The following is a 15,894-nucleotide window of genomic DNA, read 5'->3' as shown; positions in this document are numbered from 1 at the left end:
TTCTATATGAGGTAATGGTGTGTCTTCCATCGAATGTCTTAGCGCTTGCAGCTTCACAATGGACCACCTCTACTCCGCTCTTCGATCGATTGTCAGTGTATCGAAACGGCAGAAGCTTTACAGGGGACCTTTCCTTAGAATAAGCCACTGCGCTCAGAGCCTACCGGGGGGATCTTCAGTAAAATGTCACGGTATCTCCTTGACCAGAGTCCCACCTTGAGCACTGAGATCAGCCATTCGCTTTGGTGTTCACTCAGCAGTGCGGGTTGGGTGTGCAGGTGGCCTTGTGTGCCACTAAAATCCCATCAAAATTGTCCCACTCTGTCCTAAAGCAGCCAATCACGTGGGCACCATTGGGGACACCTGCAGAAATGAGGGCTGGGCTCAGGACGGGTGGCTGGCAGGATGGACGACGTCGACGTCGTGATTATTAAATGGGGCTGCACCACCATTGAATTTCTGTGTTCTTCACATTCTTGGCCAATAATCTGAAGAGTCTGTTATGATGTCATTATTTATTGACACAATATGAGCTTTTAAGTGCGGTGAATAAATAAAGCTAAAAGCCTCGAGGAGAGCCAGCCTTCATGAGTGCTGCTAATGCAGGGCTGCAATGCGCCATTCACACCGTGTGCCGCTTAGGATGGAAGGACATCACGAGGCTGGCAGAAAAAGAGAAAACAGTGCCAGCAGTGGAAATTACTAGCAGATCCTTCACACTAAAGTCATGTTTTTGTTTCAGGAGGTGGCAGGTGTCATGACTTGGGGGTCCCAAAAGCACAAAAGTTTCAAAAATGCTTTCAAAGAACTGCCCTCTAGGGTGGGCAATGCCATCAAACCCTAACTAGATACAAGAAAGGGCCCAGGAAAATCTTTATAAAATAAAAGGTTTATTTTGACAAAAGGCTCTGCAATAGATGAAGCTTGAAGAGCTCTGAGAAGCGAGGCCATCACAGCAAACAAAATTCCAATACAGAATCCAAAGATGGAGTCGAGAAACAAAGAGCAGGTTCGAAAAGCTCCAGAGAAACACAAAAGCAGCAGCACAAGGTAAGTAAAGACAAGAAACTCTCCACTCCACTCCACTCCACTCCACTCACCAGCGCACTCACAACGCGCCGCCAGGAACTACGGGAGGCCCTCCCATAAATAGGGTTAGGCGGTGCTTGGCAGGTGGCCCCGCCCCTCAGGGAACCACCCACACAACACATGTACAACACACGTACTTAATAAATAAATGGCATCAAATGAAACAATACAAGCAAGACACACAGTTGTCAACCGCAGCCAGGGGAGAAACATGGCAGCAGGCAGGAATGAGCCTGGGATGGCATGGCGGCTTGTCACCGCTGCAGGACAAAGAACGGGCATTGGGCCAGCTTGTCAGGCATCCAGTGGCATAGCAGGCCTTCTCTGTTACCATTAGTGAACTTTCAAAACGACACGCTGGACATTTTTCTGATCATTGCATGTACAGTAGATTGGCTGGACAGGGAATCTGATTTTTGGTGAAATATATTCTGCATTTGTTCTGCAGCAATGTTGTCGGGGTTCAGTCAGAGTTCTCTCATTGGCTCCTACTGTTTATTATTTTGTTGTTGTCGTTTCTAAATATTATTTTTGTATATTCTGATATTCCTTCTCTTTATGTTCTTTTTTCTAGATGTATGTTTAGTTATCAATTTCTGTTGTTAAGATTATATGGAAATATTTTTCCTTGTTCTTTGCCCTGTCTCCTGTATGCAGAGCCACGTAATCATGAGCTGTATTTAAGATGAATTAGTTGTCATGCCTGGGAGTTTATTTTTAATTTCTCAACATCTCTCCTTGGCCTCTAAAATTAATCAAAGATGCGTTTGAGGGCCTTTAGAGGTTAAGGAATCTGCTCGCTGACACAATTTTAATGGTGTTTCTTCCACCTCACCATCTTGTCTTCGTTTTACACACCACTACTACCCTGAGCAGCCGTAGTTAGGGCGCCATCACACCTACTAGGATCTCTGATATTTATACGTTCTTTGTGATACTTTATATATATATATATATATATATATATATATATATATATATATACTGAGGTACAGAGACTCTCAATCTGACAAAGCTGAATGTTAATTTACGTTCTACCACAGCGCCGTTTTGTTGTCATCACAGGGCACTGCCACTCTGTGTTGCCCACTGCCAGAATGCCCTGGGATTCGCTCGTCAAATAAGTGACGTTATTAAGGTCCGGGTATCTGAACTTGGTGGCTCACAGACCTGTTCCTCGTCAGAACCTCCACTTGTCTTTTAAATTCTGCGCTCTCGTGTTTTGGCCTTCGGTGAAAGGTCGCTCTGATTCCCAATTTTGACCTCGCCCTGTTTCTGGACTGACGCATCTTCTGCTCATTTTTATTTTTTGTCCTCTGTCTCTCTTTAGACAGAACAAGTGACATCATCAGCGTAACAAGTCATAAGTCATTCCTTGTTTGAGTCTCTTCTTTGAATTCCTTTTTTTTCGGCCTCTCAACTATGATTTACACCCAGCGCTTTGTCTTCTGCTCGATTCATTATTTTTGTTTTTTGACATCCTCTCTACTTATGCTTCTTGCTTCATTTCCTGGGCTCTGCTCCTAAATCTCGTCTTGGCGCTTCTGACCTTGACCATCTTCTGATTCCATCTCAATTGCAAATGACGGCTGCCCTGGGCACATCAGCAGCTTTGGTGCACCCTCCAGCTCTCCATATTCTGGTTGATCTCATTGGCTTTGTTAGCTTTTGCATTTAGATTTTTATTTTATTTTTCTGTTGTTACATCACTTTAAGAAATTTGAAAGTATTTTGTGTTTTCCCCGACACCATTTTGTTTTATTCGTTACCCTGATGTGATGACCTTTTGCATGGACAGATAGTGTTAATAAATATAAAAAAGCTCTCTTTAAAGCTCGCTCAGAATACTATTCTACAATAATAGATAGTAATAATAAAAATCCTCGGGTACTGTTTAGAACAGTCGCTAAATTAACAAATGGCAATTCAGATCAACAGTGCAAAATACCAACAGATATTAGCAGTACAGACTTTATGAACTTCTTCAATGAGAACATTAAAAATAGAAGACCGCAGATCTCAGCATCACAGTGCAAACCGCACACTGGCACTAGCCTGGCAGACATGGCCGCACGTGGCATTCAGCACTTTAGTGATTGTAATCCTGTAACTGAGCAGGAAGTCTGAACTTTAATTTCTAAAATGAAGCCCACTACTTGTTCCCTGATCCAGTGACAACAAAACTAGTAAAAAGTGCCATGGATGTTCTTGCAGCGCCCATTCTAACCATTATCAGTAGTTCATTATTGCATGGCACCATACCTGATGCACTAAAAGTGTCCGTCATTAAACCGTCACTTAAAAAGTCAGACCTAGACCCACACATACTAAATAATTAGAGGCCTATTTCAAATTTACCGTTTCTCTTTAAAATACTAGAAAAAGTAGTCAGTAGTCAGCTTCAATCACATCTCACGCATTACAATTTATTTTGAGAAATTCCAGTCTGGTTTTCGCACCAGTCACAGTACAGAAATGGCACTAACGTGGGTTGTAAATGACATTCTGATATCCTCTGATGAAGGAAACTCCACTGTAATGATGTTGTTAGACTTAAGCTCAGCGTTTGACACCATCGACCATTCGATTTTAAAATGACGTTGGGCTTACAGGTAGTGACTGAGCTCGCTTGGTTTAGTTCTTATTTATCAAATCGATTCCAATCCGTACAGAAATGTGCTGACAGGACTCCATCATTACACACAAGTGAGATATGGTGTCCCGTAGGGCTCAGTACTCGGACATCACTGTTCTCACTTTACAGGCGTCCACTGGCACCTCTCATTAGGACACATCCTGTTCATTTTCACTCGTATGCAGATGACACCCAGTTCTACTTTTCTGTCAGATCAAATGAAGTTTCTCCGATGTTGTCTTTAATTAGTTGTGTTAGTGAATTAAAGGAGTGGATGAATGAGAACGACTTGTCTTTAAACACAACGATAAGACAGAGATGTCAATTATTAGAGGGAGTGACGCTGATCACAACGATATTCTGTCATCATTTAGCTCAGTTGGAGTCCCCATTAATTTTACTGAATCAGCCCACAATCTCTGAGTTATCTTTGACTCTAGCAGGTCATTTAAAGCACACATCACAAAGTTGTCCAAATCAGGTTTCTTCCACCTAAAAAATGTTGGGAAATTAAGGCGCTTTCTAAATAAACAGGATTCTGAGAAATTAATTCACGCATTTATTTCTAATAGGATAGACTACTGCAATGCGGTGTTCACTGGCAGTTCAAACTACTCTTTATTCAGCCTCCAGTTAATCCAAAATGCTGCTGCAAGAATTATTACAAGAACAAGAAAATACGAACACATAACTCCAGTTCTGAAATCCTTACACTGGCACCGGTTAAGTTTAGGGCAGATTTCAAAATCCTCCTTTTAACATATAAAGCATTAAATGGCCGAGGGCCGGCTTACTAGTCTGAACTTATCATCTGAATGTACTGCACATTAAGATCTCAAGATGCCGGTCTGCTTATGACTCCAAGGATTAATAAAATAACAGTGTGAGGTCGAGCTTTTAGTTACAGGACCCCCTAAACTGTGGAGTGGTCTGCCTGCTACTATAAGAGATGCCCCTTCAGTCTCAGCTTTTAAATCCCAGCTGAAGACTCACGACTTCAGTTTAGCACACCCTGACTAGAGCTGCTGATTAACTGTACAGACTGTCATTCGCACTAAAACAGAAGTCACATGAGAGTTAGAATTTGTTACTCACCCTCACCTATTCTGTTTCTCTTCTCGGTACTCAAATGTGCCACTTGGTGCCCACGGCCCACCTGCCAAGTTGTTTTATCTGCCTAAGGTAAAGTCATCTCTGATGGAGGATCACAGGAGTCATTGGGTAGAGGGGTCCTTTCATCGGATTGGCTGGCCCAGCACTGACTCAGCTGTCGAGTGGCCAATAGGAGGAGGCAGCTTGATGGCCGAGGTCTCCAGGGGCCTCATGTATAAACCGTGCGTACGCACAGAAACGTTGCGTAAGAACTCTTCCACGTTCAAATCGCGATGTATAAAACCTACACTTGGCGTAAAGCCTCGCATTTTTCCACGGTACCTCATACCCTGTCGTACGCAAGTTCTCCGCTCAGTTTAGCAGACTGGCGGCACCCAGCGTCAAAGCAGTGCTACTGTTCCTGTGTGGTTACACCTTTATAAATACACAGAAACTAACCGCATATTGTTTATTAGTGTAACGCATCTGATTGTAATTAACTTGTAACAATATAATGGTCCAGGGAACAGCCATAGTATTCCAAATACCAGAACTGCTTTAGCGTTGTTACTCTCACTTCTTCTTCTTCTTCTTCTTTCAGCTCCTCCCATTAGGAGTTGCCACAACGGATCATCTTTTTCCATATTACTCTCACTGCACGACTCGGAGTATTTATATCACTGTATCTGAGTGTGAATCACAGCAGCAGCTGATCGGAAAGAGAATTATCGGTATACAGCTTTAAGGACACGCTGTCTCAGCCACTGCAAAACGTTTTAAAGCCTTTCCTGTAATGGACCTCGGTTCAGAAACAGTTTCATCCCAAGAACTTTAAACGCACTCAATCAATTGCTCCTTGTAGAACTGTTAGGACTTATAAGTACAATCACCTCACTGTAAACTTATAGCACTACAGTTATAATATCGCACAACCTGAGCCACTTTATAAAGTGCGTATTTACATATGATGACGATATCATTTTTAAGGTGAAATGCAGCAAAATATGTTTATTAAATTATACAGATAAAACTTTAACTTCATTTAAATAATCTATATCCTTCACTGGGAGTGTCGTTAAGGATAGAATAATTAAACATGTACTACGAAGATATTTCAATGTTCTTTAAACGTTTTGAAGAATCAGCGCTAAGCTTACAGATGGCTTAACGTCTATTACAGAGCTGATTGTGTGGTGATTGGGTATTTGGGGAAAGAAAAGCAAGGACTGCAGTGGCGGCTACGCCAAAATATATTGAATATCAAACAGAAAGAGAAAATAACAACACAGCTAAAAACGTAGCGAAAAATATTGGCAAAAGTTAAATGCTTGTGTCATGAGCACGAGGCGGCTATGCAGTGTCCGTAACAGACGTGGCCATCCACCGTGAATAAGCTAACTTACTGATGGGCGGGCGAAGGAGCCACCGATTCTTCCTCTGCCCAGTGCCACCACAAGCCTAGAGCCCTGAGTACTGCTGCAATAAATGATTTCATCGAAGTGAAACTCATGTTTAATAACGTGCTTTAACTCCTATCATCATGACAATGACTTCACGTATACATCTCAGTATTTGAGTTATTCAGAGAGCTGTAATGTCACGAATGTCATGGACTCTGTGACCAGTTGGAGGAAGAGAGCCGGTTTAAGAAACACGTAGTGATTCACACACACAGAGCACATACGAGTAGAAGATCAAATACAAAACAAAGCATTTAACGTGCTACTTTAATTACGATGTAATTTTTAGAAACTGGTTAATTAAACGATTTTAAGATGAAGTTTATGATGTTCTACTAAATGACAAAATAAACTACGTGATTAAAGTGGAAATGTCGAGATTAAAGTTGACATTTCGTGCTTTTTCCAAACTGTGTCCCTATTTTTTTTTCTCTGTACCCTAATAAGCTTTCATATGACACTCAGACGGTGGGCTTACAACTCGGCTTTTCACGGCGACTTTGATATGTGACTTCTTTTTTATTTCCGGCACTGTGCGATTTTGTGAATGTAAGCTTTCAAGTTTCTCCGACACGCTATGTCACTCGATCAACTTCCTTTGTTGTTTATTCCACAGTTTATTTGAACAAATTGTATGTTTTTCCTTTGCCTCCACTTGGTATTCACTGAAATTCTTCTATTTTCCCCCGTGCTTTTCCCATTGTCTTTTCACAGAAGGCTGAGCTTAAGGGCGATTTATATTGATTTGCATATTCAAATAGGCGTAATTCTGGGAGGAGTTGGGGGCGTCACATAAAGCGCGTGCACGAGCGTTACTTTTCACGCTGATCGGGATTTATGTAACGGAAGGACGTGGAAGTTGGAGTGCGCACAGATTCCTGCATCTGGATTTTTCTGTGCGTGAGCACATTTCGGCTTTTGTGCTTATGCCATGTTATAGTGCGAGTTCTACGCACGGCGTTATACATGAGGCCTCTGGACTCTGAACAAATCCAAATCATATTATGGGATATCATCTACTGTTAAATTCTGCTCCATACTTGTAAAATGTTAATTTTTATACTGTATTGAGGATTTGTTCTGTTCTGTGTATTTTATTGTATTGTATTGTCCCCCTTTTCTTTTTGACACCCACTGAATGCCCACCCTACCTGGAAAGGGGTCTCTCTTTGAACTGCCTTTCACAGGTTTTCTTCCATTTTTTCCCTGCAAGGGTTTTTTTAGGAGTTTTTCCTTGTCTTCTTAGAGAGTCAAGGCTGGGGGGCTGTCAAGAGCCATTGTGGCACTTCTTGTGTGATTTTGGGCTCTACAAACAATAAATTGTATTGTATTGTATTTTGTTAGGGGGCTGTGACCCGAGAATGAGCACAATTCACTTGCTGGTATCTGAATTTAGGGTGATTTCCTGGCCCATGTATTAAGTGCCTTGAATTCCTACTTTGATTTGGGATTGGAATCACTCCGGCAGTGTCACTCATGATCCACACTTTTGACACTCATCCTTTTTGTGACTCCTAACCCTGACCCTAATCTCCTGGCTCACTCTCAAACGTGTCACCATTTACAGCAGGCACCCCACTAACAGACGCAGGCACCTAAGGTGACGATGAATTCTGGGCTTCTTCAACTGAAGTCGCCTCTTTGTGCTGTCATTCTGGGTGACTCCTTTTTTTTTTTTGCACTCATGCCCACCAGGGACGCAGAGAATTCTGAGCCAGTGCTTTGCTCACCTTGGGAATCCTATGGTTTGTGGGCGTGTGCAGACTGATGATTCACCAATCAACACACAGGACTTGCTAGAGCCCGCCCTCTCAATGTTGATGGGTCAAAGTGACAGCTTTCATTTCAAGGTGTACTTCATTGTCACTGAAATGAATGAATGAATGAATGAATGAATGAATGTACTTAACTAACAGCAAGGCAGTCGGTGTCGGAAAGGGAAAGGACTTGGAAAAGGGAGAAGAAAATGCGATCAGAGAGAGAGAGAGACGGCAAAGCCACAACAAGAACCAAAGACCGTTAAGTCTGCGGAGCACAAGGTCGTAAATCGAGAGATTCGAGTGTGAAGCCAAACGCAGAAAGGGTTTTATTTTAAGAAATGTGGAGGACCCTCTGGACATACGGGGGGTTTAAGTACCATCAGAGCTGGAGATATCAGAACAGCACCAAAGCTGATAAAAACAATAGCTTCTTAAATAATGATACAGCTTTATGACAATAAAGAATGAAAAGTCTGAATTAGCATTGGCCGCCCTAATTTGGGGTCTTCATGAAACTTTGTGCTGATTTCATCATCAACAGGAAGAGTCAGGTCAGATACTTGAAATATTAACACGTGTGCTTCAATTGAAATGTGCAAAGTCTAAATCTTCTCAATTGTAATAGAAATGTGTCATTGTCACCTTCTGATGGAGGTCCCTGCAGGAAGTGCCCTAAAAACGATACGCCACTTGTTTGTCATTTGTAACCTCCTTGGAGTGGCTCTTGAAGGGCTAAGACCACCGGTAAAGAATCAAATATCAAACGTACGTCAGCCACGTCGCAGTCGCTTCAGACGACACCCCGCTGGCCTATAGAGCCGCTTCTCATTTTTGAACAGTCTGTCAATGGAGGACGTTTGACCCCTTGTGTGCCATTAGGGGGTCCAAGGCCTTCTGGTGATTTTGCTGCAGACCCCTACTGGTTTACTCGTCACCATAAGGGTGTCATTCCCTGCACTAATTGTGGCCTAGAACTGAGGGGGTTTGGGTCTGTAGGGCACCCCAAAAAGCTCAAAGTCTTGCAGAACTAGACATGAAGACGAGTCAGACACCACGTCCTGTGGGGGGATTTTCTCGTACCGGCGAGTCAGGAGATGCCAGTCAGGTGGTGCCAAAGCGCTCAGGTGGAATTCTAAGGACCACAAATGCCACTGAATTATTTCTGCTCACATCTTGTGCTGTTTCATTTATTGAGAGTCACATTTCAAGCTACATTTATTTATCTGCTTATTTTTAAATGTCATGTTGCTCAAAGTCAACTTAAATGACAACTGTCACTTTCACCCGTCAAAGCTGAGAGGGCGGGCCCCAGCATGTCGTGCCTTTTGATTGGTGAATCACCTGTCACATGTGAATAAGCCTCACTCTTACAGGCAGGTGCCGACTCCCGATGAGCAGTTTGGGGCTTCTCACATTAAGGTGGCAGAATGCCGGACCACTTCTTCTTCTTCTTCTTCTTTGAATTTCAACGGGCTTATGGGATTCCCAAGGCTGGCTGCTCAAAGTTGTCCCCGTGGCGGACATGAGTGCAAGAAAAAGTTCATATTTATCTATTTCCCCATCCTCTTGAACAAAAGGACAAGTGTCTGTGTGTCTGTCTGAGTGTCCATCCAGCTGCTCTCCAACAGATGGCGCATCACAAACATTAGCACAAATCCGGTATCAACTGCTACGTAACAGAGACACACCGCCTGAGGCCGACGCTGACCACTTGGACTTCAGCCCAGCCAGTTTCACAGTAACTGAAAATATTTAACAATCCTGCAGCTTAACAAACAAATCCCACTACTGACACCATGTGGCCCTGATCGAGTCCCTTCACCTGCCTGACGAGCCGACTGTACCTCAGATGTTGCAAGGCGCCCAAGTAACAAGTACAGTCGTCCATCGAAATCCCTGAGGGTGGGCTCCAGGACCCACTGTGGATGCTGAGATCCCTTCCATATATCTGCATATAACCTGTGAACCAGAGAGCCCAGTTTCGCCGTTGTCGGGCAGCACTAACGCTTTCACCGACTTCAGCTTCTTCCCACTTTATTATGCAGATGCACGACTCGTTCTTACTGACCGTACGGCCCACTTCAGCAAGCGACATGCCAGTGTGCACAGAGCCACCTTAACAGCATCGTGGGCCCCTGTGCCCCTGGCCAGGGCCCATTGTGCCCACATGTTAAGAGGGCCCTGAGTCAGTCTGTGTAAAAGATCTTCTCACTTTAGGGATCTCGCTGACCACTGAATTGCTTTTTAGGAGCCATTTGGTCACAGAAACAATGGAGGCACACAACACAAGGAGTGAAACAACTCGAATTACGGGTGCCGGAGCCACGCCGAGCGTCTGGGAAAAGGCCGAGGCTCCAGCAGGGGGTGCCCACATGAGCCTTCAAATTCAACTTTTGCTTTTTAGGACATTCTAGAATTGTTTTCCTGTCCCCCCTGGCCGTCGGACCACCTTACTCTTATTCTATGTTAATCAGTGTTGTCTTATTCTAACTCTTACTTGTCTTTTATTTCTCTTTCTTCATCATGTAAAGCACTTTGAGCTCCCATTATTTGTATGAAAATGTGCGACAGAAATAAAGGTTTTGTGTTTTCTGTAATATTTTTGTTCCCCAGATGTTAATAATAACAATGTAATAACAATGGCTTTGTTTTAGCATAAACGTCCTGCCCAGCACCAACCCCCAGTGTCAAGTGTGCCCGCCTCCCCCGGGTTGGCTTTTCCTGGTGCCAATCGCTACCCATCACTTGGGCAGACCCCCGCAGTGGGCCAGCACTTCTCAGCCATCTTTGAGGAGGACTCCAGCAAGTCATTTGTGTTATTCAGTTTCTCTTGGAGTCACGTCCACTGTCACCAGAGCTCGAGATGTAGTTTAGGGACACAACGCACAGCATTGACCACAGCCCACCATGAAATCAGATCCCCTCCCGGGCTTGTCTTCTGGATGTTTTAGGTGGAGCCTCTCCATCGGTCTTTGGCGGCTCCTCTTCTCTTGCTAACTAGTTATATTTGTCACGCCGAAAGTCCAGACTGGCACACATACGCCTTTAAAACATGGCAGCGAATCCCCAAAGCAATACGAGCTCAATCTTTCTTCATTTCTTATATTTGTCATCAGAAAACACGCAATCTCTGGGGGTCCCCACGTCCGGAGACCACCGAGCTGGGACATCGCACGCCGACTCCACTGGACGTTCCACTGCGCCACCCTGCCGTTCTTCACCTGCACGTGCAGACTTCAGTTAAGGTCCACCTGTGACAGCCACAGCATGTCTGAGTGAAGTGACCCGTGTCCGGTACGCTAACGTGGCAGGCGAGCGAGCGAGCGAGCGAACGAGCGAGTGCCGGACTGACCTCTGCTCGAGGAGGCGAAGGCGAAGGTCGTCTCGGGAGTCCCGCTCAGAGGTCAGCAGCGAAGTTTAACTGGGCGGCAGGAGCCACCGCCACCACACGCACCGCTGCGGGACTCGATCGCCCGGCTGGATGGTAATCTCGCCTCGCTATCCGAATATCCGGGTTGGCTGCTGGCACGCGGAGGGAGTGACCCGACGCAGATCTCCACGAGCGCCGCGCCTCAGTGTCACCCTGGCAGAGGCAGCGAGGAGATCGGCTGCGCCCTGAACATGGAGACCGCGCTGTAATCCGACACGGATCCGCCGAGATTTTCATGAGACCGCGAAAGATTCCACCGCCGCCGCCGCCGCCTCCTCCTCCTCCTCCTCTTCTTCTTCTTCTTCTTCCTCCTTCTCCTCCACCTCCTCCAGCCGCCACCGCCGCCACCAACACCTCCTCCTGCGTCTCGGCTCCGCCAGCCGCGGGCCAGCGAGAATGGAGAAAGCCGCGCCGAGCGCCTCGCATCCCGGGGCCGCGAGCAGGAGCGGCCCCGCCGGGGTGTCCGCGTCGTCAGGCGACCGGGGAGCAGCGGCCGGCAAGAGCCCCGGATCGCGATCGGGATCCGGGCAGACAGGCTTCTCCGCCGGAGCGAGACGAGCCGGAAGCGGCGGTGCAGTGCAGCCGCAACTCGAGGGGGTCCTCAGCAAATACACCAACCTACTCCAAGGCTGGCAGAACAGGTAAGTGCGACGCCGGCGGGGGCGGGTGGGCGAGCGAGCGAGGGGACAGGGAAAGTCCAACGCGCCCAAACCAACGACCATTTTTTTTCGTGGAGGCAGCGCCTGCCAGGTTGGCACAACGGCTGCTATCGGAGCGAAATTGCCAGCCGGGCGCCCGAGCGGTGAAAGGGGGCACGAAGAGGGCGGGTTGGCACGGCATGTGGCGAAGAAGTAAAAGTAGCCACACTGCTTGTGTTTCTCGTCCCACTTTCTCGTACTTCTCAGGTGGTCGTTTAAACTTTTTTGGTGGTCTCTTCTGCGGATTTCTGGTTGTGACGTCGTCGACTCGTCCGGATTGTGTCTGCGCGGTCCCCGAGATTACAGCGCGAGAAATGACGCTAGAGAAAGCCCTGGTGCCAGCCTGGCATTGAAGGAAGAGAAGCTCGCTTACTGCCAGGCACGTTCACCTGCCCAGCAGAGTGCCAGGCACAGCATGTGGCAAATCAGCATTAGAATAGCCTGGGCAACAAAGTGGGGAAAAGTACAGCCTGCAGGGTGGGTACTAAAGTGGGCAGATACAGCCTTCTGGATGGGCATACAAATGGACAAAAGTCCACCATGTAAATTTGGTACCAAAGTGGACAAAACTTTAACCTTCAGAATGGGTACCAAAGTGGGCAAAGTATGGCATGTACTATGGGCACCGAAGGAGGTAAAAGTTCAGTCAGGGGATGGGCATCAAATTGGACTAACATTCCAAATGGGCACTGAAGTGGGAAGGTTGGACAGTGACGGTGGCAGATGTGCTTGATTTTGTGAAGTGCCACATGATGCCCACTTGTCGGACAGGACCTCAGAATGATAGAGCGCAGGGCACTAAATGCCCAGGCTGACCAAACTGGGCACTGCGCTGTCCGTTTCACAAACTACAGGGTGCTAGTTGGTTGCGGGGTGAGCTTCTTTCTTTCTGCCTGCCCATCTCTGCCCGTCTTTCAAGCACCCCCTCTCCACTCTCACTTCTTCAACTTTAAAGAAGGACATAAAAGCAAAGCCCAGAGAACAGACTGAAGATGCCAAGGTCACCATTGAGATCTCGATGTTTTAGATGACTGCTGACAGTTTCATGTCACATTACTAATTAAAGTGCCAAGCAGTGAATGAATTTAAAGAGGAAGTGACAGTAGAAGTTCCATACCCTGTTACTGAATTGTCATCGCTGGTGCCAATTGGGCATTGATGGGGGTGGTATGCAGGCTGCCTGCTTGGATGCCCCCCTACAGCTCATTCGTGAGACTGCACCCCGCTGGCAGCTCGTGGACATTACAATCAGGCAGGTGTTCTCTGTGACACAATGTAAAGTAATCATTAACCGCAGAATGAGTGAAGTGGCACAGGTGGTCCGCGTCTCAGCTCTGTGTACACCACACCTGATAGGCGGGCAACTCGACGACTGAAGAGAGCAGAAAGCTGGCTGAGAGCGACGACTGGCAGAGTTTAGGGGTTCATACGTTTGGTGAATGCAGTCCTGTCAGCAGCTCCAGGCAAGAATACCAACATGTTTGTGTGCCCACATCCTCATCTACACAGGGAGTTTGGCGTGCCAGTTTGGGTCACTTGGGCCTCCTCTGCAGGCGATCAGCAATGCATGAATAATGAATAAGTGGTGCCAGAGGAAAAGGCCATGCCCTGTGGGCACCATGCTGGCACAGTGCCTAGGGCTTCTGCACCAAAGCCACAGAGGCTGGGGTTCTGCTCCTAGTCTGGGCACTGACCGTGTCAAGTTGGCTGGGCTTCCTTGGATCCGACGTCTGGTGGCTCTGAACTGCCCTGGTGTGAGTGGGTGCTGTGGTGGACTGGCATCTCTTTGAGGGCAGGGCTTTGGTGAATGCTGTGGATAAGAAATGGCAGCCCTGAGAGGCACAAAGCAGTTTAAAAAGAAAATGGACGAATGGGCACGGAAAATGGGTGCAGATGGCTTTGTCTTATGGCTAGCTATCTGTCATATAGTGCCTTTCACTCTCTAGATCTGTTACTTATATAGCGCCTTTACTGTCTGTTATGTGCTACTTGTACATCCTATCTGTCGCTCTATGTGTAATATAAATATGTGTGTATATATATATATATAGCGCCTTTTGTGGTGCCGTAATCTATCTGATGCAGTAGCGATGGGGGATCTCTATATAGTGCCTTTCATGTCTATGCTATGGCACCTTCTGTATCTGTTATATAGCGCCTTTCACTCTGTCTGATATGCAGAATCTGCCTGCACTGTCTTTGTGGTGCCCTGTATTATATAGCGCCTTTCCATCTCCCTGTCTATCCTGCTGTTATATAGCGCCTTTTAAAGCCATCGGCATGTGATCAACTCTCCAGATGCCAGCTGTTTTGATTTTTATGACAATGGGGAGAAAAAAGGGCACCCAAATGATGTAAATAATGAAAGTAAATGTAAATATTAAATAATTGGAAAAAAAGGTAAACTTCAACTTTGGGCAGAAAACACAAAATACAAAAACCTTCAAAAAACTGAAAAGTCCACATGCAGAATACCGAGGACTAAATCTGAAGTGAAAACTCCAAGGAATGCGCCAGGTGTCACAAACTAAAGAGCAAAACCCCAAATGCCAGCTGACTGTGCCACAGCTGAGGGCACCAATGGGCACCGAGCGCCGGCTGGAGGTCATCACAGCAGGTGTGTCAGTGGAGCCTTCGAGTGACTGCTGGCCACAGCACCTGACCTCGGACCACCAGGTTGTCATTTCTTGAGCTGAGTGTAAAGGACCGGGGGGCGGCAGTGACAGACGGGCAGGAAGCCATAAGGTCACTTCATTGAGCGGCTCAGAGTTGGCGGTTCAAGCAGGGAAGGGCTGGCAGGACGTTTTTTGTTTTTGTTGTTTCCGTTACTCCAGGATTAAAGGAGAGTGGAAACCTCAGGGTTGGCACGCGTGGCGGGGGCCAGCAGAGGGCGCCGTCACCCAGTGTCCTGAGGGCTTTGTAAGGCACACAATGACTTCTCCTTTAAACCGCACACAGTGGCCTCCACCTCCAGTGTACCATCAGCCTTCATGTTGCCTGCGTGCCAGCGAGCCGTCACCTGAACGCCAGGCTCAAAGTGCACCAGTGGCTATGGTGGCAGCCATTATGCCTGCAAATTCCTTAATGGAGCCCCTCCCCCCATCCCTGTCTCCTCACTGGAAAGCACAGGAGCTGCAGGGCACGGCCAGCATGTCCCAGGACTGGCACTCTGTGGGCACAGTGATTGATGTTCTGCTGACTTGCCACCTTAGTCTGTGGATGTGTGTTGCGTTTGCTCCATTTTTGTTTGTTTGAGGCACAGTGGCGTAGCACTCGGCACTGCTGCCTCACAGCTCACAAGGCGTACTTGGCCACCCACAGTGGTTTCCCAGGCCCTTTCGGTGTCATTACAGTCCCCTCAGCACCGCGTCTGTGGCTCCTTCCCCAGTGACCCGAGTTTGTTCTCGTGGCTTTCCGGTTGGACTGTTTGGAGCTCGCCGTTCATTCGTTACTTTGTCTGCAGTTATCAAAGCACAAAGCAGACATGTTAAATGGGCATCACTTTGCTCAAAATGCAATTCAACCAAAAACAATGGCACTTGTGACTGCCGGGTTATTCGTTTTAAGGTGAAAGGTCAGCGCTGTTTTCTCCAAATAGTCCGACTGCGAGTTCATCGAGCGTTCAAATGGAATTCCCACTCACAGACTCGGATTTGCCGTCTGTCCGAGAGCACAGCATAAGCACAGACCCCGGGAGGTGGCAGTGGTGGCATCGGCGCAGGGCTAGACG

At 46.8% G+C, this 15,894-nt stretch overlaps 1 protein-coding gene across 1 annotated transcript in view; it reads left to right on the top strand.

Moving 5' to 3' along the window:
• The first annotated feature begins 11,535 nt into the window (after window positions 1-11,535).
• The window catches only part of osbpl10b (oxysterol binding protein-like 10b), a 91,692-nt gene continuing 87,333 nt past the window's right edge, over window positions 11,536-15,894 (top strand). The window contains 1 exon segment of the mRNA XM_039737172.1: window positions 11,536-12,107. Within this exon segment, the coding sequence (XP_039593106.1) occupies window positions 11,863-12,107 (245 nt within the window). The 5' untranslated portion in view covers window positions 11,536-11,862.

This window comes from Polypterus senegalus, chromosome 15 (assembly GCF_016835505.1).
Source record: "Polypterus senegalus isolate Bchr_013 chromosome 15, ASM1683550v1, whole genome shotgun sequence".
NCBI classification, from domain to species: domain Eukaryota; kingdom Metazoa; phylum Chordata; class Cladistia; order Polypteriformes; family Polypteridae; genus Polypterus; species Polypterus senegalus.
Note: the sequence above shows the minus strand (reverse complement) of the source record. Positions and strands in the feature narration are given on the sequence as shown.